The 26,364-nt window shown below is 44.8% G+C and overlaps 2 protein-coding genes across 2 annotated transcripts in view; one reads left to right on the top strand and one right to left on the bottom strand.

The window, feature by feature from the left end:
- The window catches only part of SLC16A3 (solute carrier family 16 member 3), a 31,514-nt gene extending 7,030 nt beyond the window's left edge, over positions 1-24,484 (top strand). The window contains exons 2-5 of the mRNA XM_036753844.1: positions 11,745-11,993; positions 13,910-14,053; positions 15,187-15,951; positions 19,061-24,484. Coding sequence (XP_036609739.1) covers positions 11,771-11,993; positions 13,910-14,053; positions 15,187-15,951; positions 19,061-19,347 — 1,419 coding nt within the window. The 5' untranslated portion in view covers positions 11,745-11,770 and the 3' untranslated portion in view covers positions 19,348-24,484. The remainder of the gene's footprint in view (positions 1-11,744; positions 11,994-13,909; positions 14,054-15,186; positions 15,952-19,060) is intronic.
- The window catches only part of CSNK1D (casein kinase 1 delta), a 71,543-nt gene continuing 64,572 nt past the window's right edge, over positions 19,394-26,364 (bottom strand). Inside the window, exon 9 of the mRNA XM_036753845.1 lies at positions 19,394-20,778. Coding sequence (XP_036609740.1) covers positions 20,689-20,778 — 90 coding nt within the window. The 3' untranslated portion in view covers positions 19,394-20,688. The remainder of the gene's footprint in view (positions 20,779-26,364) is intronic.

Genomic DNA, 26,364 nt, shown 5'->3' with positions numbered 1-26,364 from the left:
GGCGTGATCAGTTCAGCCAAACACAGCAGCCCTGGTGAATGGGCTACAACAGAAGTTGTCTGTTCCTGTAATTTTGACGGAGTGTATACTCTGGTGAATACAGCTGTGCTCTGGGTAGCTTGAGCTGAGTACTGTAGACAATACGGTAGCAGCTCCTTTCCCTGCTCGTCACGTCCCCCACGTCCCCATGCAGCTGGGTTTGCTCTGAGCAGACAGGCTGGCCCTGCCCTCTGTGGGGCGCAGAGAATACCAGGGGCGCCCAGAGCAGCCCTCTCCTCGTTCTCCTATAGCTACGGTCCCCAGGTGATCCAGAGGCCAAATTCCCTAATGTAAATGGGATCCTTGGTGAAGTGATAGGATCTGGGAAGGTGTAGCTGGGGGCTGCAGGTCACAATATGCCTGCAGGTGTTAGAGGTGGGGGTAGGGAGCTTCCAAAGCTACTGGGGACAGGACCCTGGGATGGGGCAGAGAGGGCTGGGGGCAAGAGACGCAAAACACAGATAAGCCCTCTCTTTGTAGTTGAGAAAATGATGGGGAAGAAGAAAAGGGGATGATCAGAGTGGGAGCAGGACAAGGCTCAGTCACTCAGTATTTGGGCATCTACTACCGCTCTGGCCTCGAAGAAAGTTAGGAAGCTTGAAGGAAATTGAACTTTGAACTTGCTTCACTGCTCAGAGCATTAAATTGGGAGATAGTGGTACAGGTGCTGGAAACCGACCCGGAAGACCTGCTCCTCTTCCACCCCCTGAAGGGATTCCGAGATAAGTTGAGTGGTGGGTTCTGGGAACTCAGGGGAGCTGCAGGCTCTAAGATTTGCACCTGCATCCCACTGGTCATAGGCTCAGAGAGGAGAAGGAGGAGGGGGCAGGGAAGGAATCTGGTTGGGGAGGTAAGTTAGTATCTTGAGGCTCTTCCTTTTCCCTAAACCTGTTCTAGCTTGTCTGTGTTCCTCAAGTCAGTATTTGCAGGCATATCCTTTCCACCTCTACTTTGTGCTTTACTGACCTCCTGAATAGAGCAGGGGTGGGGCACCTGCTGTCTCAAGGTCACATGCAGCCCTGTAGGTCCTCAAGTGCCGCCCTTGGATTGACAAAGGGCCACACTTGATGACCTAGAGGGCCACATGCGGCCCCGAGGCTGCAGGTTCCCCACCTCTGAAGAGCATTTGGCCACCTGGTTGGGTTTTTTACCTGATTCATTCAATTGCTAAGCGTTTATTGGGGATGAGGTACGGGAGCCAAAGAAGACCAAGTCACTAGGAAAGATGGGACATGTACAAAGTGGGAAGGGGTGGTGGTTGGCAGAGTTGAACTGTTACTTCAGTAATCAGGGCAACATTACTGTTTTGTGGAAGACTAGGCAGATCTTCTGGAGGCTGAGCTATTTGGAGTTCCCAAGGACTTAGGCCCTCCACACCCCTCACCCTTGGAAAAAGTACAGCACCATCAGTTTGGCATTACTAGGCCTAGAGATCCAGCATATGGGCATAGGGGTCACCAACATGGCCACAAAGATGCAAGAGCCAAGAGTTATGGGTTGTTGATCCTGGTTGGAGCAGAATGATTAACTAGGGGGCTGACAGCATGAAGACAAAGGGCAGGGAATATAAATTTAAATACAGTTACCCCTTCCACATCACAACACTCCCCATTGTGTTTTCGCTATATTGGGGGTTGGCATAAGAAATGAACTACGGATTTCTGGGGAGTTTTGTGGAAGCCGCAGAGGACACATGAAGGCCAGTAGATGACGCCAAGCCTGTGACCAAATACATAGCCCAAATTTTACAATAAAGTACTGTGAACGCCCCCGCCCCCTTAGCCCCCATCATGCAGAAGGAATAACTGAGGTCTCTACTGTGTACCAGGCACTGTGCTAAGTGCTTTTCCGTTATCATTGCAACTGATCCTCACCACAACCCTGTGAGGCAGGTACTATCATTGTCCCCATCTTACAGATGAAGAAACTGAGGCAAACAGTAGTTAAGTAACTTGCCCTGGGTCACGCAGCCAGTAAAAGTTGAATTTGAATCTATATAGTGCGCCACCTAGTTGCTCCCACCTATCCGAATGATGGCAACATCAGGGGTGGTGGTGGTGTTGTTCGGTGACTTCGTGTGACCCCATTTGGGGTTTTCTTGGCAAAGATACAGGAGTGTTTTGCCACTTCTCCAGCTCAGGGTTAAGTGGCCTGCCCAGTTAGCAAGTGACCGTGGCCAGATTTTGAACTCAGGTTTTCCTGACTCCAGGCCTGGTGCCCCATCCACTTCACCAGCTAGCTGCTCCAAGATCAAGGGCATGGCCATCTGTTTTTATGTGTAGCTCAGCTGGAGTGGAAGAATAGGTCACGGAAATGGAATAGATGGAGGAACTGGGAAGTTAGGGTGTTTGATTGAGGGAGCAACAATATGTATGTTGAAGTCTTGTAATATGAGGGTAGGGGTTGGGATGAAGAGAGACTGAGGAAGGAAGATATCCTGGGGGTACATAGAAACTGCTGCTGGAATCTGGACTGGGTGATCATTTTGAAAAGTGTGAACCTCAAAGGAGAGATGGTGTGGAAGAGCATGGAAATGGCACTGGGAAACAAGTAGTATTCCACTTCCCCTTTCAGACACCCCCTCCCCCCCCATAGGGGGTCAGGGAAGCCCAGTCATTAGGAGGGAGCCAGGTCTGTCGGGGTGAGAGCCAGAGGTTGGAGGGAGTGAGAATGGGGTTTGTTGCCTGTGGGGTAGAGACATTCCAGTGCCCCCAAGGAAAAGGGAAAGTCTGGGGGTTGGGGTAAGGAGGATGGCAGTGATGAGTGAGCCGTTGAGGATGGGGATGGGGGTCACTGCCCTGAAGGCCTCTCTAGAAGGACTGAAGGACTCCAGATCTCTTTCACAAACCCTGCGTTCCCAGCTCAGCAGTCTCCCCCCTCCACTTTCCACCTCTTAGAATCCTTAGCTTCCTTCCAGGCTCAATTCAAGCCCCAGTTCTTCTATGAAGCTATTCCTGATCTTCTTGTTTATGTTCTCTCCCTCCTCAGATGATCTTTTATTTACCTGTTACTGTTATGGGGCAGCTAGGTGGTGCAGTGGATAGAGTGCTGGTCCTGAAATTAAGAAGACTCATCTTCCTGAGTTCAAGTCTGGCCTCATTTGTGTGACCCTGGGCAAGTCACTTCACCCTGTTTGCCTTAGTTTCTTCATCTGTAAAATGAGCTGGAGGAGGAAATGGCAAACCACTCCAGTGTCTGCCAAGAGTACCCCAAACGGGGTCACGCAGAGTTGGACGTGACTGAAAATAAACAATTTAGAAACAGTATTTTTGAATAAAAAAATGGTGAAATTGATCCTCGGAGAGATGAAGTGACTAACAGGGTCATACAGATTGCACGGAGACCCAAGTTTTAGGACTTCAAGCTCAGTGTACTTTTCCGGACTCTACAATGATTTAATTTTCTTTTTGCCTCCAGCAGGGACTCCCCAAGGGTGCCTAGAGTGGGTGAGGCCATCTAAAGCTTTCAATTTCTTAGTCTCCAGGGCTGAACACACCTGAAGCTCTTCTAGCTCTAGGTATGAGTGGTTCTGACTTGCTTCTGGGCAAGTAGGCTCTAGTTAAAGGTGCATCTCATCGTAGCTAGTCACCTCAGAAAGAGAATGGGCAAAGAAGCGTTCCCTGGAAGAGGTGACAGCATGAAATTAGCCCTGTGAGGTACTGGATAGGGGTGGTAGTTCCAAAACTAGATAGGCATGGTGGTCTGGGTTATTTATATATCCTGAGAGTGGGGAGAGGATGGAATAGTCTTTACCTTAGCCTAGGAAAGACTTAAGGACTTAAAGTCTTAAGGACATCCTTACACCAGAAGCCTACCAGATTTTGGTATTGCGTTATTTGTATAGGTGGCTAGGTGGATAGAGTCCGAGGCCTGGAGTCAGGAAGACCTGAGTTCAAGTCTTGCTGTGTGACCCTGCGCAAGTCACTTAACCCTATTTACTTACGTTTCCTTATCTGTCAAATGAGTGGGAGAAGGAAATGGCAAAACCACTCCAGTATCTTTGCCAACATAACCCCAAATGGGGTGACGAAGAGTCAGACATGACTGAACCACAACAAATAGTCCACACTGACCTAGGTTTTCAACTTGATCATGAATGAGTTATGTGGACCCCCAGCTCCTTATAGGCCATGTCCTTCTCAGCCTCACCCCTCCAGGGCTTTCCCAGTGAGCTCTGCATCAGCTCTAGGGTTGGATCTAGACCATGATTCCCCTGACACTGGGCTTCAGGGTGTTCTGTAGTTCTCCTTCGGCAATTTGCTCAGCTTTCAGCTGTGTCTGACCCTTTGTGACCCCATTTGGGGATTTCCTGGTAAAGATACTGGGGTGCTTTGCCATTTTCTTCTCCAGCTCATTTTATAGATGAGGAACCTGAGGCAAACTGGATTAAGTGACTTGCCTAGAGTCACACAGCTAGTAAGTGTCTGAGGCCAGATTTGAACTTGGTCTTTCTGACTCCAGGCCTGTCTCTGTACCCACTGCACCACCTAGTTGCCTGTGTGACCACCTTTCTTTCCAGGGATCTTCATGCTTCCATAATCCCCTTTCTATGTTGGTACACCTTTTCAGGCAGAGAAGTCCTGGCCTGTCCTCATCTAACTTGGGATTCTTTTCGACTACACACTCGCCGTCTCCTTCTTCTCCCAGGAGATTTGCTCCTTTTTCAATATGGTGGGTAGAGGAAAGGCAGGAAAACATTAAGAACTAGATACACATTTGCTCTTTCTATATGTTGTGTATTTGCCTCTCTAAGAACCTGTTTTCCTCCCAGTAGAGTGTTACTTGAGTTCAGGAACTGCTTTCATTTTTGCCTTTAGGTATCTCAGGTGCTTGGCACAGGGTACATGCTTCAGAAAAGCTTGTTAAATTGAATCAAATGGAACAAAGATTTATTGAGTGGTTATTATGCTCTTGGGTTGTGCAAGGCCCTGGGGGGATGACCTCAGTCTGGTATTCCCCCAACACAAGAAGGGTGAGGCATCCTTCTACCGAAACAAGGGCTGATGGTCTCTGTTGCCCCAGTTCTCTTGGCCGGAAAGCAAAAGTATTGGGGTAGTTTTAGAGTTGGGGAGATGGGGGAAAACAATGGAAAGGCAGGGCTGGGAGACTGAATCATCATAGTACTGCCAGCTGGCATAAATCAGGAAGAGACTATGGAAGACATATCAGGAGGGCTGGATGATGGGGTCGACGTTATGCTTAAACACTCCTGAGCCTACAGAAGCACTGTTAATATTCCTTAGCCTCTCTCTGCCTTGGGCTTGGGGTGAGCTACATACACAATGCAATAACGGGGACATACTTTTGGGCCCTGTGTAAATTTAGAGGGATGGAGAAAGAAGAGGCTGCTTTGGGTTGTAGATGGAGGGGGGAGAGGGAAGAAACATTTGAATCTCTGCTCCAACTGTGTGGTTTCAGGTAATATGATTAACTTCAAAGCCTCAGTTTCTTATTTTAAAAAGGGTTGAAAGATTTGGAGTGGAAAGGAACGTCCGAGTTTATCTAATCCAACCACCTCATTTCACCCCATGAGAAAACCAAAGCAGAAATGTTAACCTAACCCAAAGTCACATTGGTAGGAAGGGGCAAAGTTGAGATTTGAAGTGAGTTATGTGGCCTCCAAATCCAGTGTGTGTGACACTGCCTCCCCAGGCGTTTGTGGTTGTTGCTGTAGGGAAAGCCTGATACTCTATATATGTGGGTTGTTACTTAGGGCTGCCTAACTTTGGGAGCCTTATTTAACCACTCTATATGTCTTGGTCTGCTCCCAAGGATTTGGAGGGAATTCCCAGCAGAAGATCCGAGAATGGAGGAAATGGCAGAACCTTCCCTGACTCATTCCTTCCGGGCAGTAGGGGTGCATTGAGTCATAAGCTTATCCTCTTTAGAGTCATTTTCTTGTAGGACAAACATATAGGAGCCCAGAGTGGTAACAATAGCCTAGAACAGGGGTGGTGGTGGGGTGGGGAACCTGTGGCCTGGAGGCCACATTTAGCCCTCTAGGTCAAGTGCTGCCCTTTGAATCCAAACTTCACAGAACAAATCCCCTTAATAAAAGGATTTGTTCTGTAAAACTTGGACTCAGTCAAAAGGCTGTGTACCCAAAGACCTAGAAGGCCACATGTGGCCTCAAGGCAGCGGGTTCCCCACCCCTGAGTGAGGAGTGTGCCAGCCAGAGGCATGGATTTTTTCTTTGGGAGAAATTGAGTTCCTTTGCTCTGGCTGTTCACATGCCTGGAATGCTGTCTGTCTTGTATCCCTGGCCTCCATTAAGATTCAACTCAAAGGCTACTTTCTGCTTCAGGGGGCCGTGTCTCCATGCTCATGTGAGGGCTTTCTCCTCTAAGGCTACTACATCTATCCTGTTTATATCTTGTAGGCAGATTTATATAGATAGTGTCTCTCCTTGAGGGCAGGGGATGTTTTGCTTTTTTTGGGGGGGGGGAAATCCCAGTGCTTAGCATAGTGCCTGGCACATAAGTTAGCAATTAATAAATGCTTATTGATTGGGTGCTAAGGGTCAGGTATCCACCAGTGAAAGGGCTGGTTCTAAGAGAGAAAGAAGCAAAGACAGAGAGAGAGAATTTAGCACTCTCTCTTATGCCTCCACATGTGCATGGGGATACACATGTGCCTGAAAGACTGGCTGTGCCTGGGGGGCTAACTCTCACTTTTTTTGTCTGTGCTGGTCCAAGTCCTTAGCTGGGTGGTGGGTGGCCTCTTGGTGGCTGCTCCCCTGGATGGCATTCTCAGAGTCTTGTGGATCCTTGGGACCCACTCTTGGCTTTGGGTATTGAGGTTCAAGTAAGTAGCAAACCATGTAGCCAGGGAAAGGAGTCAGAGCAGGAAGGAGAGGGAAAGATGCTGAGATTGTGGGTAAGAGTAATATGGCAACAGTTAAGACAAGAATGGGTCTTAGGGATCATTTTAGAGGGGAGGAAACAGAGGCCAAAAGATGTGAAGAGACTTGCCTAAGATCATGTGACTAGTTAGTAGAAGACCTAGGACTGGGAACTCAGGACTCCTGGTTCCTAGTCCAACAGTCTTTCCACCATAGCGCATTGGAAATTGGGTAAGGTTGGTTCGGCCTGGTGGGCACAGAAAGCCAGTGAAATGTAGTAGTTAATTAACAGTGTTCTTCCTGGGCACCCAGTCATGCTTCTATGAAGAATGGAATGCCAGTTTATGTAAAAAACATGTAAATCGATGGTAATCCTTTTGGCTTTGCAGATGAGGCAGGTGGGCACTGAGCTTTCAGATGAGAAGGCAGGCTTTGTGTTATGGGAGAGAGCAGGAAGTATATGAGACTGCAATATCTTCCCGCTCACTTTTTGTAAACAGGAAAATTACAAAAGGAAAAGGGTACCCACAAATTTAAAAAAATAGACAAGACTTCTCTTTTTTTCTTTGAAAACTGGAATACTGGGTATTTCTGTCTAGCAATCTGTGTCCTTTGTCATCAGAGGGAGAACACGTCTGGGACACCATGAGTCAGAAGAGTAAATGCATCTTTGCAATAGGGGTGTTTCATGAGGAGTTGTAGAACACAATCCTCTAAGGGAAGCGAGGACAGAAGGACCCAGAGCACAATTGGATGCTATTTTCCTTGCCAACCATCAGCCGCTTTTTATGGAAGTCACCAAAAGAGCAGTCCTAAGAATAAAATAAAAACAAAAATAGCAGACCTCAATATCCACCGTCTTCATTTGTGACATCCTGTAGAGACAAGTGCTACAAAAATCGCCTTGGGTCTCTAAGAAGACGACGATGACGACAGTATCCCTCTCAAACTCCAGTCAGTTTTCTGGAAATGTCCTTTGCAGTTGTGATCTCACGGGCTCATAGAAGCTTACAGAATGGAGTGATACAAAGGCAATTTGAAATGGCCACCTCACCTTGAGCTTCTGGCAGTATTTCCCCTTCCTAGTTACCTTTGGTTTCAGGAGACAGGTTGCCAGGGTGTGGCCCAATCCAGGTATGTAGCTTCAGGATCTTGGGAGGGCAAGGGGTGAGTTTTGGCACATTGACCATTTTGTGTATTTGGTTCCTGGATGTTTCTCAGTTGTAAAGGAGAGGCAAGTGGCATAAAGGGCATTGGCTCATTGTCTCTAGGGTCAGATCTAGATTTAAATTCTAGTTCCAGCTTACTTACCTCAGGCACATCACTGCTTCTCTCTCTGGGCTTGTTTCCTTATATGTAAAGCACATTTTGGTTGGGGGAGGGAGGGGTGTTTGGACCAGATGCTTTCTAAGGACCTTTTCAGTCCTGAAACTTGTGGAACAAAGAACATGGTGGCTCTTCTGCCTCAGGAACTCAGGTGTCTGTCCCCACTCATCTCTACCTCAGCCACTTGAGAAGGGAAGTGACCTGATTCTGGCTCCTTACAGACCAGTGTCCCCTAGGCCCCAAGGGCAATCTTGCTTGGGTTATTTCTGGGTTGGGCATGTGGCTCTCATATAGAAAGGGTGGTTATAAATGTCACCAAAAGGCCACTCAGCTTGGGGTATGCACACACATGTGCCCAGCACTCAGTGGACTGGACATATTGCACCCGGCTTAGAGCTTCCTCTTCCCTGCTTTGCTCTGCTCTTGTTACAATATTTTATGAGGAAGCACGCCTTACTGGCCCAAATGTGAGTTACCTCAACAAGCTTTTTAACCTTTTGGGGAAGAGCAGTCCATGTCCTGCTTTTGAGCCTTTCACCTTGGGAAGCAAGGAGACACCTGAGAGTTACAGAATAAATAGAGTGGAGCCTCTGGTGTTTATGTGTTTTTAAAAATCCAGTTTTTTTGCTAAATGACTCCAGAATTGTCCATGAGTACTTACTCAGTCTCCCTGGAGGCAGGCTTTATTCACTAGGTTTTTCTCTTGGATTACTAGTCCTTTGTCTCTTTCCCTCCCTACTGGTTAGTATTATCAGGATCTTGTCATTCCCTAGTTATTTTGCTGTTCAGAATCTCTAAACCTACTATTTTAGCATTCCCCTTCTCTGCCTCAGCAGCCTTTGGGGAAAGGTAGGCTCCTGGACATCCCCCATCTGTTACCCACCAGTGCCCATATGCATTAGCTGAAAGATGTCATGTTTGATTGAGATGTAGTTTTGCCCTTGGGATGTTAAGTTTTCACCTTGGCTTACTATTTACTCTGGAAGCAGTTTAAGATTAGCAGACAAAAAGCCAGGCTCCTACTTCCCAGGGACCTTAGGCCCAAGTGTACCTTCAGATGAAAGAGTGAGCCTTGAATTATTTTGATGGTCAGCTAATGGACCATCACCAAGAATTTTCAGGACAGATCTGAAAAAAAAAAAAAAGCCTTACATTCTTCCTCCATCTAGTTTCTACTGACTGTAGTGGGAGTGGCTGCTGCACAGTTGAACTCCATGGACTGTGAGGTTTTCTCCTTCTGCATGAATGAGTTCACCTGGATCTTCCCAGACAGTCGCTATGAGACTTCTGGTTTACAGAAAGCACAATCCCTCCAAATGTAGCATGCTGTCTGAATTTCAAGAAATCTTCAAGTGTTCAAACTTTGCTCCCTTCAGGCCGTCTCAGGCTCAGTATACATGGATGAAAGAAAGAGTGTCAGGGATGGGTGTAGCAGTGTGCCAGGACTAGAGTTTTCTGCATAGTTATTTGAATTGTCCAGAGGTGGCTTTTATGGCATTTAACTCAGAGTGTCTAAATGGTGTCTATTTTGTATCTGCCTCTTTTCTCCAGGGCAAGAAGTTAGGGGACTGCTATTCTGTTTAATTAGGACACTGATGACTTTTCAGCAGGTGACCCAGCCCGGGGGCAGCTGGTAAACTGCAGTTTTTGCATTTCTTTGGGGGAAGGAAACAACAGTGACCCAAGCTTCTGAAAACAGGGCCTTGGAAGGCCAGGGCCTCACTGTCCACCGTATTTGTGGTAGTTACCCACCTCCGTTATTAATATTCTAGGTATACAACAAATATTTATTAAATACTAATATGCTGGGGACCCTGCTAAGCTGCTGAGGATACCACGACAAAAACAAACTAGCCTTTATTTAAAGGCATCACATTGGACAAAGGATGTTTTTTGTTTGTCTACTTTAGCTTAAAGGGTCCTTAATGTCATCTGTGCCAGGCCCCCTGATTCCATGTAGAATGATAACCAACTCATTTCAGGAAGTTTTGTCAAACAAGGGACTTCCAACTGGGCGGATGAGATCACAGTCTGAAGGGCTGTAATGGAGTGCAGTTGGGAACCTTTAATGTCATCTGTCTATAGTTTCTCTTTCTGAGCAAGGAAGCATTGGGTGAGAGTGCCCTCTGCTGATCAGTGGGGAGCTCCATGGTGTGATGGAAAGAGCATTCAACTGAGTCAGGAGACCCAAGTTCTTAGGCTTGCATCTGCCTTTCTGCGCGACCTTGGACGAATCACTTCTCTGAGCCCATTTTTTTCATTTATAAGAAGACTAGTTGTTTTTTGAGGTCCTCCTTCTAGATCTAACTCTCTATGATTCTATGAGAGGACCTCTGTGGCATTGATTCTAATTGGTTTGCTGACATTTGTGGGATGTCCTTAGTAAAGAGACCTAGCTGAGATGTAGTTATCATTAATAACTTGTGTTCATCTCTTGGGCATGTGTAATGCAGAGATGACTTGCATTTAGTTATAAAATCATAGCTGGCGTATCATTTGCTCCAGCATTCAAACTTCAGACTGGGCACATAACAAGCAGTCAATATATAACCTATTATCAATTGATTCCAGTAGTTTTAATAACTGAGCTGTCCAGGGCAAAATATATATATATATATATGTATATATATATATACATATATATATATATTTTGTTTTTCTAAAGAGCTTCCTTTATATTCCATTTCAGTGCTTCATTGCCCTAATAGGCAAGATATGCTTCCTTTCAACTGACAATTCATAAAAATCAACTTTTTATTTTGTCAGCTGTGGAGTAAGGAGCTGTTTGCAAACTGGGGGAGGTCAGAGGGCACAAACTGAGGTGACAGAGTGAATGGGGGGGAATAAAACTCATCACATTTTTAATCCCAGGCTCTCTTAAAGCCCCCTTTCCTGAAGGAATATAAAAAATCTAGTCAGTTTTCTACAGGCGAAGCTTTTTAAGAAATGAGATTACTACCCTTTAAGCTGTGGGAGGATGAGGAAGGAGAGAAGCAGGTGCAAAAGGTGTGGCTTTTGGGAATCTCAATCACAGACCCCTTAGCTCTCATATCTCTGCCTCCCAAGTTTTTAAGGCGGATAAGGGAGGGCTGGCAGAGTATGGTAAGTCAATCAATAAAATGTTCATTTTATAGTGACTTCACTCTGACTGTATGAAAAAACTGTTACTAGATGTTGTGGGCTTCTATTGGACTAACCATAAATTAAGGCTGTATTGATCCCAGCCCTTCACGAGGGTGGTACAGGATACTGCAGGAACAAGATCCCAATGGTCTTAGGACCAAAAGGCCTGTGTCATTTGCTGTCTCTGTCTTGTCCTTCAAAATACCTCACAGCAGAGGTAATGGCTCAGAATTAGATTGTTTGGAAGCCTGGTTTCCCAGTTCCCTGGCACCAGGTGGGTAACTCTGATATATATGATTCTTATTTTTCAGCTGTCTCTTGCATGTGTAACAACTGTCCCTTCCCTAAACCTGCTGGGTCTTAGATGAGATTATCACCTTGGTGACCGCAATCTTCTATATTTCCTCTTTCTCAGACAGCTCAGAGTCATCACGTGACAGCATGGGAGTGGTGGTGGCTGACGATGGTCCAGCAGGTGTCAAAGCCCCAGATGGCGGATGGGGCTGGGCCATTCTCTTTGGCTGTTTTGTCATCACAGGCTTCTCGTATGCCTTCCCCAAAGCAGTCAGCGTCTTCTTTAAGGAACTCATCAGGGAGTTTGACATTGGCTACAGTGACACAGCTTGGATCTCATCTATCCTGCTGGCCATGCTCTATGGGACAGGTGAGGCATTCTCTAAGGAAATACTCAGCCCCTAGAAGCAAGAGTGCTTGAGAAACAGCAGCGTAACTAGGGTAGGGCAGGTGGAACTCCTGGGGCACAGTACACCTGTGAATCAAGACCTCTTCTTGTCCTTCCCACATCTGTGAAGAAAGTGCCATGAGCACTCAGAAAAAGTAGGGTGTTGAAGAAGCAAGCATAGCTCAGGGTTTGGAAAAATGCATGACTTACGGTTGGGAGGACCCATTCCTGGAATTGTCCCATTTCCGTTATAATTAATTACCTACACCTTTGCTGAATCCAATTAATTCATGTAGAAAGTAGGTCGAGGGCCGTGCTTCCTAACAAATCTGTAGAGCTTAATTTTGTGTGATTAAAGCAGTGAGGGACATTTTAGCCCCTGAATGGTTTTCCCAAGTACTAGATTTCAGGATTCCTTGAATCTAGTTCTGGATCTGTGTAGTCTCTGTAACTTGGTTTGAACTTTATGCCTCAATTTTCTCCCATATAAAATAGGCCTAATAAAGCATTGTAGTGGAAAGAGCATTTCATATAGCATCTAGAGGACCTAAGTTTGAATCCCAGAGCTCTGCTACTTGTAACCTGTGTGACCTTAATCTCTCTCAGTTTATTACTCTGTGAACTACTGTCCTTTTTTAGCTTCCCAAGTACTAAATATACTGACTGGAACCTTCTAATATGAATGATCCAAGAGCAGAAATTCAGCATATGCCAAGTGAATACTTATTCAAGTACCAAATGGATTTTGTCATAAGACAAGGTACAAGGTTTCCACCACTGAAATGCAGATATCTCCTGATCATCTGAACTAATGAAGGGGAGCAGTGGTTTATAATAATAAACAAATTCTAGATATCTAGATAGGTGATATAAAAATTCTATTTGGCCATAGTGTTTGTGGGCATCATGGGGTAGATAAATGGCATAGTGGAGGAGCCTTGGTTTTGGTGTCTAGATTATAGAGGTTCAAATCTGGGCTGTATGACTAACCTGTAGGATTAAGGGATCAAATCACTTTCCCCCTCTAGGGATTAGTTTTCTCTTCTGTGAAATGAGAGGTTTGAATGAAATGATTTCCAAGGTACCTTCCAGTTCTAAAATTCAATGATTCTATGAAGTTTATGATAATTATGTTTTACTTAGGAATATATTAAACTTAAGTTTGCATTCCCTGAACTCTTTATTCCAAAGACTCTGCATCCTATCAAGAGAGGGTAGATTGGCTGGATGCCAATAACGGCAGGGGCACAACCCTCCAGGGTTACATCTTGGTTACTTAGTAGGCACTCAGATATACGCTGAACAAATGCCATGGAACTGGAGGTAAACTAGTCTGGGTTAAAACACTTGTCACAGAACTTCCACCTGTGGAAATTCACCCTAATGGGGTACCATAAAAAAAAAGCAGTTAAGACTATCTGATGGTAACTATTTCTGAGAAGAATCAAATTGCAGGTTCTTTGCACAGGTGAGGCCTTGCCTGGGCAGATCAACCAGAGAATGCCTGTGGTTTTTAAGCTCAATGGGTCAGGGTGGTGGGTTCCGTCTCACATAGGTGAGACGTAAGCCATGACTCTAAAGTCACAAAAGTCATCTCACAGTTGTGTGCCTATTAGAATGTAGATGGATTAAGTGGAAACCCACTACCCTTGCTGGAAAAACTCAAAAGCACACATCCTCCTGATGTGTCCTTTTCATGTACAAAAGACTTCATCATTAATAATTGCAGCTTGTTAGACCCGATGCCTGTTGCATGTGGCTCAGAAGTAGAAGAGCTTGTGGCAATTAAAGAGCCGGGCTTCAGGGCAGTGGTAGGTCATTTCAGAGGTCCGGGGAGGATGGATAAGAGGACAGACTGCAATCTTGGGCACCCAATAAATCTTGTTCCTGCTTGTCAGGTCCATTGTGCAGTGTGTGTGTGAACCGGTTTGGCTGCCGGCCGGTCATGCTGGTGGGCGGCCTCTTTGCCTCTCTGGGGATGGTGGCTGCCTCCTTCTGCACCAGTATTATTCAGCTCTACCTCACGGCTGGTGTCATCACTGGTAAGTGCGGGAGTCAGAGAAGGGTCAAAAATCACAGGTAGGTATTAAACTTTTAACATGGGCAGCTCCCAGTGATCTGAAACCCCCAGGTATGGGCTACAATCAGTGGGAAATGCAGCAGCTACAAAGTCAGGCTAGCAGTCATTTTCTTCCTGTCCAGTGCTTTCCAGTGAATCCTCCTGAGCTGATAACAGTTCAGGCTAAAAGATTCTAAAGGTTACTGATTTATTAACATTTATTCTACCTGACTTTGCCAGGTATGTATGAGGTTCAATGGCTTCTCTGTGGTCCTCTTGCAGTGGCTGTTGCTAGCGAGGAGAGGTCACTTCTCTAGGGATAGTGGTATATATATAACACCATCTGAAAGATGAGGAATATTCTGGAAGAGAGATCACTGGACCCAGGGTAAAGAGATTGGATTCCTTCTAGCTTAAAGGGGGAAACCTGCAGCCTCAAGGTCACATATGACCCTCCAGGTCTTCAAGTATTGCCCTTTGACTGAATCCAAACATCCCCTTAATAAAAGGATTTGTTCTGTCAAACTTGAACTTGGTCAAAAGGCCACACTTGAAGACCTAGAGGACCACATGTGGCCTTGAGGCCGTAGGTTCCCCATCCCTGTTCTAGCTGAAGCTGAAGCATAGACTCAAATAGTTAGCTTCACAGGGAAGTCAGAAGCCTTGTCTCTCAATCCTGATCCCATACATATGTGGTGATAGGGACTTTGTATTTATGAGAAAGTCGTCTGTGGGAATATAATGTTAGTAAAATCAACTCGATCTTCTAATGCATTACAAAATTTTGGGGGACAGGAGATTCACCTTTGTGGGTGTTTGTTTTTCTCATGCTGATATAAAAAGATTTTACATTTCCTACATTATACTAACTTAATGGGGAGAAGAGGTGCACAAGTGATCTGAGTGGCATGTCATGAAAACTCCGCCCTCCCCTCCCCCATAATTTTTACATATAGCTCATAGCTTTGGAATAAGAGAAAAAAGCATGGAAAGAATCTGTAACAGTTGATCACAAGTCAGATTGATGCTTTGATCTTAATGGGGGGGGGGGACACCTCTGGAAAGGATTACCTGGGCCACCTAGGTTCTAAGTGTATCCTTCTTCTTCTTTTTAAGGCCTGGGCTTGGCACTCAACTTCCAGCCCTCTCTCATCATGCTCAACCGCTACTTTGACAAGAGGCGCCCAATGGCCAATGGTCTCTCAGCTGCAGGGAGCCCTGTGTTCCTCTGTGCACTCTCTCCACTGGGACAGATCTTACAGGACCTTTATGGATGGCGAGGGGGCTTCCTTATTCTGGGGGCTATGCTACTGAACTGTTGTGTATGCGGAGCTTTGATGAGGCCTCTAGAAGGTCCCAAGAAGCTTGAAGAATCTAAGGTAGCATCAAAGAAGAAGGCAAAGAAACTTCTGGACTTCAGTGTTTTCAAGGACCGTGGTTTTGTGGTCTACACTGTTGCAGCTTCTATTTTGGTACTGGGGCTTTTTGTACCGCCTGTTTTTGTGGTGAGCTATGCCAAGGATATGGGAGTGTATGACACCAAGGCTGCCTTCCTGCTAACCATCCTTGGCTTCATTGACATTTTTGCAAGGCCCCTCTGTGGATTTGTGGCTGGAACTAAGTGGGTCAGACCCCGCTGTGTCTACCTCTTCAGTTTTGCCATGTTCTTCAATGGCTTCACTGATCTCATGGGCTCTATGTCAGACTCTTACACTGGCCTGGTGGTCTTCTGCATCTTTTTTGGCATATCCTATGGCATGGTAGGAGCCTTGCAGTTTGAAGTGCTCATGGCCATCGTTGGCACCCAAAAGTTCTCCAGTGCCATTGGCCTTGTACTACTAATGGAGGCGATTGCTGTGTTAATCGGACCCCCTTCTGGAGGTGAGTGTCTTTTTTCATTCTTATATTAATGTCATCAATATTCTCCTTTCCAGAAATGACTGAGCTTCCCAGGAGTGTAAGATAGGTCATAGGGCATCTAGCAGGAGGTTGGAGACTTCAATTATCTCTGAGATGCTTACGAAAATATTTAGTCATCCTTACCTAAACTTTTTTCCTTAATTAATGAGGCTAGTCTCTTGCCCAGTTGGGGAAGCACAGGCCAGACCCCTGTGGGACTTTCATTGGGAGATTACACATCACTATCCCTTTGGGCTATGGTCTAGGAGGGGAGAATTACCTCCTACTGGGCATATTAATCCTTAGGACTGGGGTTGGTAACTAAAGCATATGTCTATAGCATCCTCCTACCTTGTGCCTACTTCTGGGGAAAGGAATATGGTGGTAGTAATAGTGGTGGGGTGCACCTCTGTGGATTCCTGATCTCATTAGCATAGGTAGCAGATCTCAACCTCTTTATATTTTCCTATACCTCATAATTCTTGTCAATGTCTTTTCACTGAGTGGTTCTGACCAATATGCTGGAAGGCCTGCCTCTGGTTCTTTTAAAATTTTGTAGCTACCAACACAGCACTATCGCTGCTGCCGCTGCCCCGCGCCCCCCGCCCCGCCCCTCCAATCTAGGCTAATGGTAGGGCACTAACAGATTTTTAGGTAGAGATCACCTGATAGAACCCCACTCAGAGGAGTTAAATGATTTTCTCAGGGTCCCACAGCTAGTTAGGTTTCCTGATTCCTGGGCCTGTTCACTTTCCACTACCTCAGGCTGTTTTCAGTGTCAAACTAGTACCCAAACACAAGCCCATTCTTCGCCTCCAACCCAAAGAAAACTGGCTTGTCCCTTGGTGTCTGAGGCCTGAGCCCAGCTTTGTTCAGGGAGGGGAGGGGAAGAAATGCCTGTTTGTGCCTCAGCTGGTGAGGCCAGGAACTAAAAGATGATTTACACCTGTGAGGGTAATACAAGATATCACCTTCTGACATCAATCTGATACCTCAGTGCCCCTGGATTGGCAGCAGAAACTGCAGAGAGTAGGATTCCAAGTGTTAAAACACATTCTTCAGTTCCTTTCAGGAAAGCGATTAATTGGGATTCCCACAAAGAGGAACAAGAATAATTATTTATATAACTGATGGAGTTTGTTCCCATGGGTTTCCAACAACCTTTGACATTGCTTAGGCCCACTGTAAGATAATAGAATGGGCTGGGGCGGAGGGGGGGGGGACCTTCTTGTTTTTCATTTTCCCTTTCAGAGGGAAAAAGATAACACTTTAAAGAGTTGAGATTGATTAAAGAAGCCAACTTTCTTAATAGTAAAGTATGGTGGGTGAAGGGGAAGAACACATCTTGACTACTGTTGCTTAGAAAAATCACCTGGAAAGATAACTTTAAAATGGGAAGTCAAAGTAGTTTGGATCAGAAGAAGCCTGATGCTGGAAGGAGGGAACCAGCCTCAAATTCTGACCTTTGTCCTTGTTATGTAACCTTGGCTGACTCCTTTTATCAGTGCTCGAGAATCTTCACACTTAATTTGTTACAGTGAATATTTGTAAATTAAATAGTTCCTTGCCATTGGAGGTGTTCAGACAGGGATAGGACTGCCATTTTTTGGAAATGGTATCAAAGGGTGTTCCTGCACTGGAGGGAAGGCTGGTCTAGATGACTTCAACCTTTATAATTCTAGACGTCTAAATCATCATTGGCTCCCCTTTAAGAAACTAACCGAAGAAATCATATTGTGTGTGTGTGTGTGTGTGTGTGTGTGTGTGTGTGTGTGTGTGTGTATGTGTATGTAGGTATATATTCTCTGTCCACACCTCTACCTTGATTTTATAAAAGAGAAAAAAGAAATTACCTAGAGGCTCATCTTTGCTCCTCCTGATTTTTATTTGGAGGGAAACAGTAGACAGTGACATAAGAATGAGTCAGGCTGACAAGTCTGTTTTAAAATTCAAAATCTAAGCTGCAGAGGGCAGAGGTATATGGGAAGGTGTGCCTTACTAAATGGCTGATTATATTGTGAGCTCCTTGAGGGCAGGCACTGTCTTTTGCCCCTTTTTGCATTCCTAGCACTTAGCACAGTGCCAGGTACATACTGGGTGGTTAATGTTTATTGGCTGACTGACTACCACCTGAGGACGATGGCACAGGACACTGGGCCTGCGGTGTGTGGGAGTGGGATAGGGAAAATATTGGCTTCAGAAGAAGTCAGTTCTGACACTAGCAGGGTATTCAGTTAGGTTTTTGGGCATCTGTGCACAGAGAACCAAAGCAAGCTAGCCTTCCATAACTTTCTGGTGATTCCTCCTGATACCATCTGATACAAAGATATGTAACCTACATATCCAAGTGTTTCTAGTGGAGTTAAGCAATACTCATCAGTGCCAATACAGAGCTAAGATTTAGATCTCAAGAAATGTTGCCATGGGTCAACTCACTGTTCTGTCTCTGGTATCTGGCACCCCTTGGGATATGGTATATAAGAGCATAATGGTTCTTCCTGATATTTGCCTCAAAAGGTTAGGGATGTCCTAACTTTCTTTAATTATGCATTATGCAGAATTCATGAATTTATTTAAACCGTTCTTGAACCTATTAACAATTTCCATCCTGTGTCATCACTCAGATGAACAAGTTCCACATGTTTACTGAGGTTAAAAGAAAGGAGGAAAGGCGAGAGGCACAAAGAAAGGAAAGAGAGAAAAAAGGATTTGCATATATGGCAGTTGGTGGAAGAGCATTACCAGCCATGGTGCTCTCTCTTAGTCTTGAAGCCTTCACTGTGGAGTTAATAAAGACTAGCTCAAAAGATTAAAAAAAAATCCAAATACAAAAAAGGAGCCTAAAATTACAAATGTTGACTCAGGAGTGGAGGGCAGGGGAGAAGGGGTGGGGGGTGGGGATGTCCATACACTGTTCCTGAGAATCCTCACAAATGTCGGAAACAGACACTAACTAGGCACAATCGATAGATTTTAGTGGGAAAACTCATTCCAGGTTATTTTTCATCAGGTTGCGGCCTACATGTTAACTATTTCATCTTGCATGAGCAGGGTCCCCTAGTCCTGAGGTGTGACTCTTGTCCTTTTTCAGGCAAACTCCTGGATGCGACTCACGTCTACAAGTACGTGTTTATCCTGGCGGGAGCTGAGGTGGTCACCGCTGCCCTGGTGCTGGCTCTGGGCAACATCTTCTGTATTAAGAAAAAACCAGAAGAACCTCAGACCAAAAAGGAGGTTGTGGAGAGGAAGGAGTTTGACAAATTGGAAGACAAGTCTTCTGAGGATACTAAAATGAACTCTGTTGAAGTGGAATGCTTTTTGAAAGCAGAACCTGAGAAAAACGGGGAGATTGTGACCAGCCCAGAGACCTCTGTCTGAATGGGAGCCCAGGGAGGGAGAGGGTTGAGGGAAAAGGTACAAAGAATTTCAACACTCTTATTTATTTTAGAAATAGGACTAGCTTAGGGCAGGGCTTGACTCTGGTTGCCTGGTCGGCGGATCATCACATGATCATTTTTTGTGGGGTGGGGGTGGGGTTTGGGAAAGGGAGGGGAAGGAGGAGATGACTGGGTTGGAAACATCTCATTCCAAATCGGATCTGTGGTGGAGAAGCCAAGCCGCATGGTTACAACATTTTTATGCCAGGGAACTAGCCTGTGTCGATCCAGTTTAGCAGTTCTGCTACCCATCACTGTGCTGAAGTACCTAGAAACTCACACTTCAAAGAAAAAATTATTTTAATCAGGGTTTGGGGAGGGGAGTTAGGAAAGGGTGGGTACACAGGGGAGGGGGCTGTTCCTAAGTTTATCTCTAATGTTGCTCAATTGTGGCTCTCTTATTTCATTTGTGGTGTTGCTAACACGTAACTTTCTCCTCAGTGTTTTGTGTCAAGAGCAAGGGGGTCTTGACATTTGGGTAGTTTGAGATTAATGTGCAGTGGGGGATCCAAAGAGCCTCAGGAACTCAGTCCTTTTCTGGGACGTCCATAAAATCTCTTAATTTGGGAGACATATGGCATTACTTGGCTCAAGCTAAACAGCATTTTTTCATAGATTACTTTCGTTAAGGAAATGATTATTTCTACCAAATGGTTTTGTTTTCTTGTCTACATGGGTCAGCTTTTAAAGTGGCATTTTTATTGTGAATTGCACAGGTGACAGAGTCATATGTGGCATCAAGAAGAAACCAAAACAGTATTAACTGGAACAGAGGCTGCGGGCCATCATATATGCATATTTGGAGGTTAGGTTGAGGACTTCCACTTTCTGGTCATTCTAAGAAGCTGTGCATATTTCACATAGCTTACAGAACTGAATGGGGCATCCATTGGTGGCTGGTATACAGGCTTAATGATGATATAAAGGCCACTTAGGGTACAGTTTGAGTCACAATGTGTGTTTTTGTTCCCTATGTATAAAAAAATACAACAACAACAAGAAAACTTTCTGCTGCCTTCCATTCGTGTCTCCCTCTGGTTGACCATGAAATTCATCTCATTCTGGCCCCTGTTCCTTGATGGTAGTTTCCTCTAGCCTCCCAGTCTCCCCAGCTCACTTAGAATAGGCCCTTCCCAACCATCCAGACCAGCCCCACCAACCTTCCTGCAGTGGTGCCCCTAGGTTGACACACACCCACCTGCCCTCCTGGCTGGTGGACTGCCTGGGGCCCTGCATGGCTGGCGGAGCCCGGCCTGTGCGAGGAGGCCGGGTGCAGGCCGCCTCAGTACGTGGTGCGGCGGAGACGCTGGGGACAGCAGCGGGCCCCCTGGCGGGCTGCATGCAGCCGGCGAGATGACATCTCCCTGCTCCTCTGCAAAATGAAAAGCAATAAAGAGCTGATGTCTTCAACCTGGTTTCCAGCGGTTGAAATACACTCCACAGAAGAGGCAGTTTTCCCTTCCCACTCTCCCTTTCTTTCACACCACCCCTCAACCTCTCAGGCTATCCTTGAAATTCCCAAGAATTCCTCTTCCACTCATCCCACTGAGGATCTTAAAACCTAGATTCTTGGTTGTGGCCTGCCACTGAAAAGACATCAGCCTCCCCATAATTTAGCTTTGGATGAAGACTACCCTGTTCCACTGGATGGATAATCTATGGCTTTGGCACCATCAAGCAGTATTGGAGGCAACTGTTAAAAGTGCCTCCTATAGAATACATCTCCCTTTTCTCCCTTTCTACTTTCCTTTCATTTTTGTCCCCACCTCCCCCTGTCAATGCCTTAAGCCTGTAAATGACTGCCTGAGGCCCTGGCTGAACTCTGCTGGTGGCTCTTAGGCCAAAAGAAGTTGTATTAGCAACCTTGCAATTTGATCTGGCATAGATCTAAGTGACTCTCAAGACTTGCCAAAGCAGCTCCACTGTGATTTAGGGGAAAGTCCAGCCTGAGAAAGCTGTTCCTGCCATTAGAGATATGGAACAGGGTAGAGAATCCAGGCCTCTTGATGCTCAGTCCTCTGCTAGAAGTGAAGAAATGCAAGCATCTCACTTTGCGGTTCTGTGAGTATAGCTAGCTCAGTGCTCTGTCTCTAGAGTCTAGGTAGGAAATGATAACAGTGAGTTCTTAGAAGGGAGAGGAAGAGGCAGGCATAGAAAACAGATGGCCAACCTTGTTTGTTGGCTTGTCCATATGTCCAACTGGAAGGGGGAAAAGGACCTTCTTTGACCTTGGAGTCTGGGGGAAGGAAGAAGGAAAGAGGGAAGGGGCCCAAACTTTATTTCCTTTCCCTTTCATCAGTATATATATATATATATAAATAATGGGGCATTAAAAGTGGTCAGATAAGAATGCTACAAACAAAATTGAGTCTTATTTCCCTTTTAATCTCTTTCCGGCAGGTCCCAACTTTAGCTGGCTGGCACCCTCCCAACTTCCTTTTAGGGTTTATTCTGGTGGACTCTTCCTATTTAGCTCATGCCCTGGATTCTTTCTCTTCTCCATACTTGAGTCTCTCCCCAGGGCAGCTATATTGATTGCACTACACCAGAACAAGTTGCTTAGGAGGGAACCTCATTCTCATTATAGGGGAGGAGACAGCAGGTATTATGCATGCTCCCTTGTTCTCCCACTACCACTGGACCACAGTGGGTCCAGGATTTCACCTGGCTCTCACCTGTCCCCCAAATCTTGATTAGTCTGCTAGGACAGGGCTGGGGAGATGACAGCAACCTAAGAGCTCTAAGTCCTTGGCTTTTATGTCCTACTTAGGGAACCATAGAAGTCCTGCTGCTTAAACTGGAAATGTCAAGGGGTCCAACGTTCCCTAAACTTGGGAAGCAATTCAGTTAACACTACCTTAAGATTTTTCTGTACGCAGAACAGTGCAGCTGGCCACATTTACAGCTAAAGTTGTTCTTGGCTCCTCTAACTTTGACTTAACCCAATACTTTGGCTTTTTACCTTAATCTTAGGGAAAAATACTGATTTAAAGCAGTTAGTTCTGGACAGAAGTTACATTTCTTTCCAGCTCTATCCACTAGCCTGAACTTTTATCAAAACTCCTGCAAAGGACTATAGCTGAATCTGGCTTAGGCTTCTTAACCCCCTTGACCAAGGCAAGAAGCCAGCATGGTCCTTCTTACCTCACCCATACCTAAATACCCTTTCTTTTTCAGCTCAACTGTAAGTTGTAATCATGTAGGACTAAGCAGATTTTCCCTCTACCTGATGGTGCCAGCTCCCTTAACCCATTTCCCCAGTTTCTATACCTACTTACACTAGGGTGAATAAGGTATGACTCTTTCTCCAGTCTCATTCTCCAGGAGAGATCAGAATCAGAAGGAGACCAGGAGAGTCAGTCAGTCTAGCAACAATGTAATTAATGACTGTACTTGGCCATGCGAAGAAGAACCAGGAAAACTTAAGCAACTTTCTCCAGCTTCCCTAAAGCAGTCTGTTTTTTGGGGGGAAAAGATTAAATAATTCTGAGATCAAGATACCTGAATGTTCTGGGGGTGAGATGAGAAGGTGAGAGTGGTAAGCACCATCCTCAAAGATACCTCTTAGGACAAAGATAATATAGCCAAAGATGGGACAGAAGGCCTGCAGTTCTTAGCTCTTACAAATGAATGGTTTTGGTGGAGAGTTTCCTTCATATAGGTGAGGGGTTTGGTCTCCAAGGTCCATGGAACCTCTTTTTATTATGGGTGAACTCTACCAGGGATAGGGAATGCCTGATCCTTCCACAGGTCAGATGGTGACCAGGCTTGTTCATCTGGGTCTGGTCCTTAATTCCCATCCCTGTGGATTACACCCTGAAGTGATTCCAATCTTCTCATGTTCCTACAACCAGTTTCAAATTTAGCAACTGAAAATCACCAAAGATGTAGGAGATAAAATGGTAAATACTCTCCCTTCATTCCCCCCTCCCCCCATGAGTGCAAATAAAAGGACAAAATTAACTGGAGGCTAGTAAAATATGTTTATAGAAAAGTTTAACCTTTTTTTTAAAGTACTGATTAGATACAAAAAAATCTGAGTGCTGCCCAAATCTCTGATGGGCTGATGTCCAGGAACATGAATAAAGGAGGTAAGAAAACTATCCATCTCTTGTTCTTGTCCTGAATCTTATTTCAAAGGAATGATTTTTCAAGCTATTCCCATGACAGCTGGGAAATTCTTTAAACTTAAGCTGACCCTCAAAGTAGGCGCCCATAACTGGGTGATTATGGTGTCTTGAGGAAACAAACTTCCTAAACTTATTTTTCTCTAGCCTCTAGAAGCTAAGATACCTAAAAGCGATGTTCTTCCCTTGTAAATTCTATCCTGTCATTGTGGATCTTCAATGGTTTATATAGGAAAATGTACTGAATAAGGGACCTAATTTATTTTTTAAATCTGTGTAGTACATAGAAAAGAAGTTTATGAGCAGGAGTTGGGCCAGGAGATACGCTGTATGAATGAAGTTTCTGCTCACGAATCACAGACAATCACTAGGCAGTTATATTCTGTTGCTGAGAAAAGTCTTTAAAAGAATTATCTGGTCAAGAAATCAGTTGCTAAACAAAGTCCCCTTTATGGATGCAAAGCCTCTGGTAAGAAAGTATGTTTTAGTATTTCCTTCTTTAGAAATGTCCTCTAATAGAAGAGGAGGGAAGGAAGGTCAGTGGGAATAGAGTGTACTGGTTTCCTTTAACTAACTACTGGAGGAGTAATGGAGAGCTCTTTCCTAACCTCCACTGGAATCCTATGCAAATGAAGCTAAGCCACCTACCCAAGTGTGCCTTGAAATTTTCCCAAGACCAACTTTGTTTCAAGCTTATTGTGTCTGGACAGTAATTAGGAGGGTCTGAGGGAAGAGAATGAGTGACGGGATGGGACCAAGGGACCTTCTGATCTGAGAACTATTCAATCCAGCACATCTATGCCTATTTTGAAGTTACTGTCAAGCTTCCTTGCACCTAGCTTTTGTGTAAAAGCACTTGAAATGTGGCATGTGGATTTCACTGTGGATTTGTCACCTGTTTTTCTGGTGAACTACTATAACACACTTGAATAAATATTTATGCCATTATCAGACTTGTGTTGAAAAAACTAATTATGACTTAGAGATGGAGGCATGGGACAATTTACAATAATGAGATGGTGTTACTTTGGTACTGTTGCCATAATTGCATTTTATTCTTCAAAATCCCATTTCATTCTCTTTCTCCCAGTGAAAAGAGATGGCAGAAGGGACCTCTAGTGCTTCTATGTGCTTTAGTTTTACAGAAGACCTCAAATTCAGCTGCCCTTCCAATAAAACCAGAACCTTTTTATTTCTAATGTAAGTGTTCACACTTCTGGCTTCCAGCTTCCTGGTTTAGGCATGACACAGCTGTTCTCAAGTCATTATGGGCAAATATTTATAAAACACCTACTAAATGTAGAGCAAAGCAATAAGCTGAGTATGTGAGTATATTCCGGGCAAGTTGGCTGGAAAGGTCTATGTTGGAGGTCCTTGGGTGTAAGCTGTAGAGAGTTAGAATTTGGTTTGATGATAAGGAAAAACTTCCTAAAAATGGAGCTGTCCAGAAGTGGGATGCATTGTGCTTCCCTTCATTGGAGATTTTCAAGTGGGGGCTGGACTGACCACTTGCTGGCAATTTTGTAAAAAAAGACTTTTGGTCAGGTAGAAGTTTGCATGATTAAAGCCTCTGAAGTCATTTCCAAATTGGTGATTCTGTAACTGCAGTAACACCAGAAGGCTCTTTACCCAACACAAAGAGAATTTCCTTCCCCAAAGGAGATCTTGTCAAACAGGGAAGGAAAATCATCTTTGTAAAAATTCCACGCTACTAGTTCAAGAAGTAGGAGCCAATCTTTTTCAGTTAACTGTCCTACTTACTCTTGAACTGGGCTTTAGAAGTGGTTTGGCAGATAATAAAACAAACTAGAGAGGAAGAGACTGCCAAACCCTGCCTTTAATTTCTTGAATAAGGAGTATGGATTCTTCAAATAGAGACAGGGTGACCAATGGCCACATGCTCCCTTTGCTGCTTTTCTGATTTTAACAGTCTGATAGTTTTCTTCCCCTTTGGTATAGCTGTAGTGTTAGCCCACTTTTATGACCTGTAAAATGACTGGGGTCACTTGGCTAATTCAACCATCTGGAAGAGAAAATTAGAATAACAGAATGACAAGATCTGAAAATGGATCTGGAGATAGCATCTGGTTCGGCCTTTGCCTTTATTGGTGACAGCATTGTCTATTCCTTCCTTAAAGCACTTGGGTCTTTGCTCAATTTGCCTCAATGTTTTGTCTAGACTCCAACAGGGATGGAGATTCTATATCACCCCAAGTGGCCTGCTTCATAACTGCTGAAGGGGCCATTAGATTGTGTGTCTAAATTACTAATCCAACTATATGGAAGGCTTTTACTGGGAGAATGCTGACCAGTTAAATGTGATAACCAAGTAAGACCTATTAACATAGATTCTTAGAAGGGTAAAGCTGAAGAGACCTTAGAAACAATTTAGTATAATTTTAATCCTGAGGGAACTGAGCTCCTGAAAGCTTAGGTATCTTGCCCAAAATTTACACAAGTAGTTAGGAGCAGAGCCAGAAGTAGAACTCAGATTTTTACCACCAAGCCAGTAACATGATAGCACCCCTTATATGATCTCATTCTGTAAAAGATGTCTCTAAAAGAAGAGGACATTCTACAGGTCACACAATGACTCGTTACTTCAAAGCGATACCTTCTATTCAGAGATGGTTAAGCGTTTCTCTCTAGCCTGAACTATGAGTAAGGGAAATGAATTCCTGGGCTGCAAAATGAGTTAATAACTTGACCCCTTAACAGCTAGATTAATGAGGAGTTGCCACATGCACTATTGTGAAAATTCGCAAGCTTGAATGGAGGGTGACAGATTAAATGTTACTTACTGTATATGACTAGAGCCAAGTGAAGACAAA

This window comes from Trichosurus vulpecula, chromosome 4, assembly GCF_011100635.1.
Source record: "Trichosurus vulpecula isolate mTriVul1 chromosome 4, mTriVul1.pri, whole genome shotgun sequence".
In the NCBI taxonomy this organism is placed as follows: domain Eukaryota; kingdom Metazoa; phylum Chordata; class Mammalia; order Diprotodontia; family Phalangeridae; genus Trichosurus; species Trichosurus vulpecula.
This window is presented reverse-complemented; position numbering and strand designations above follow the sequence as displayed.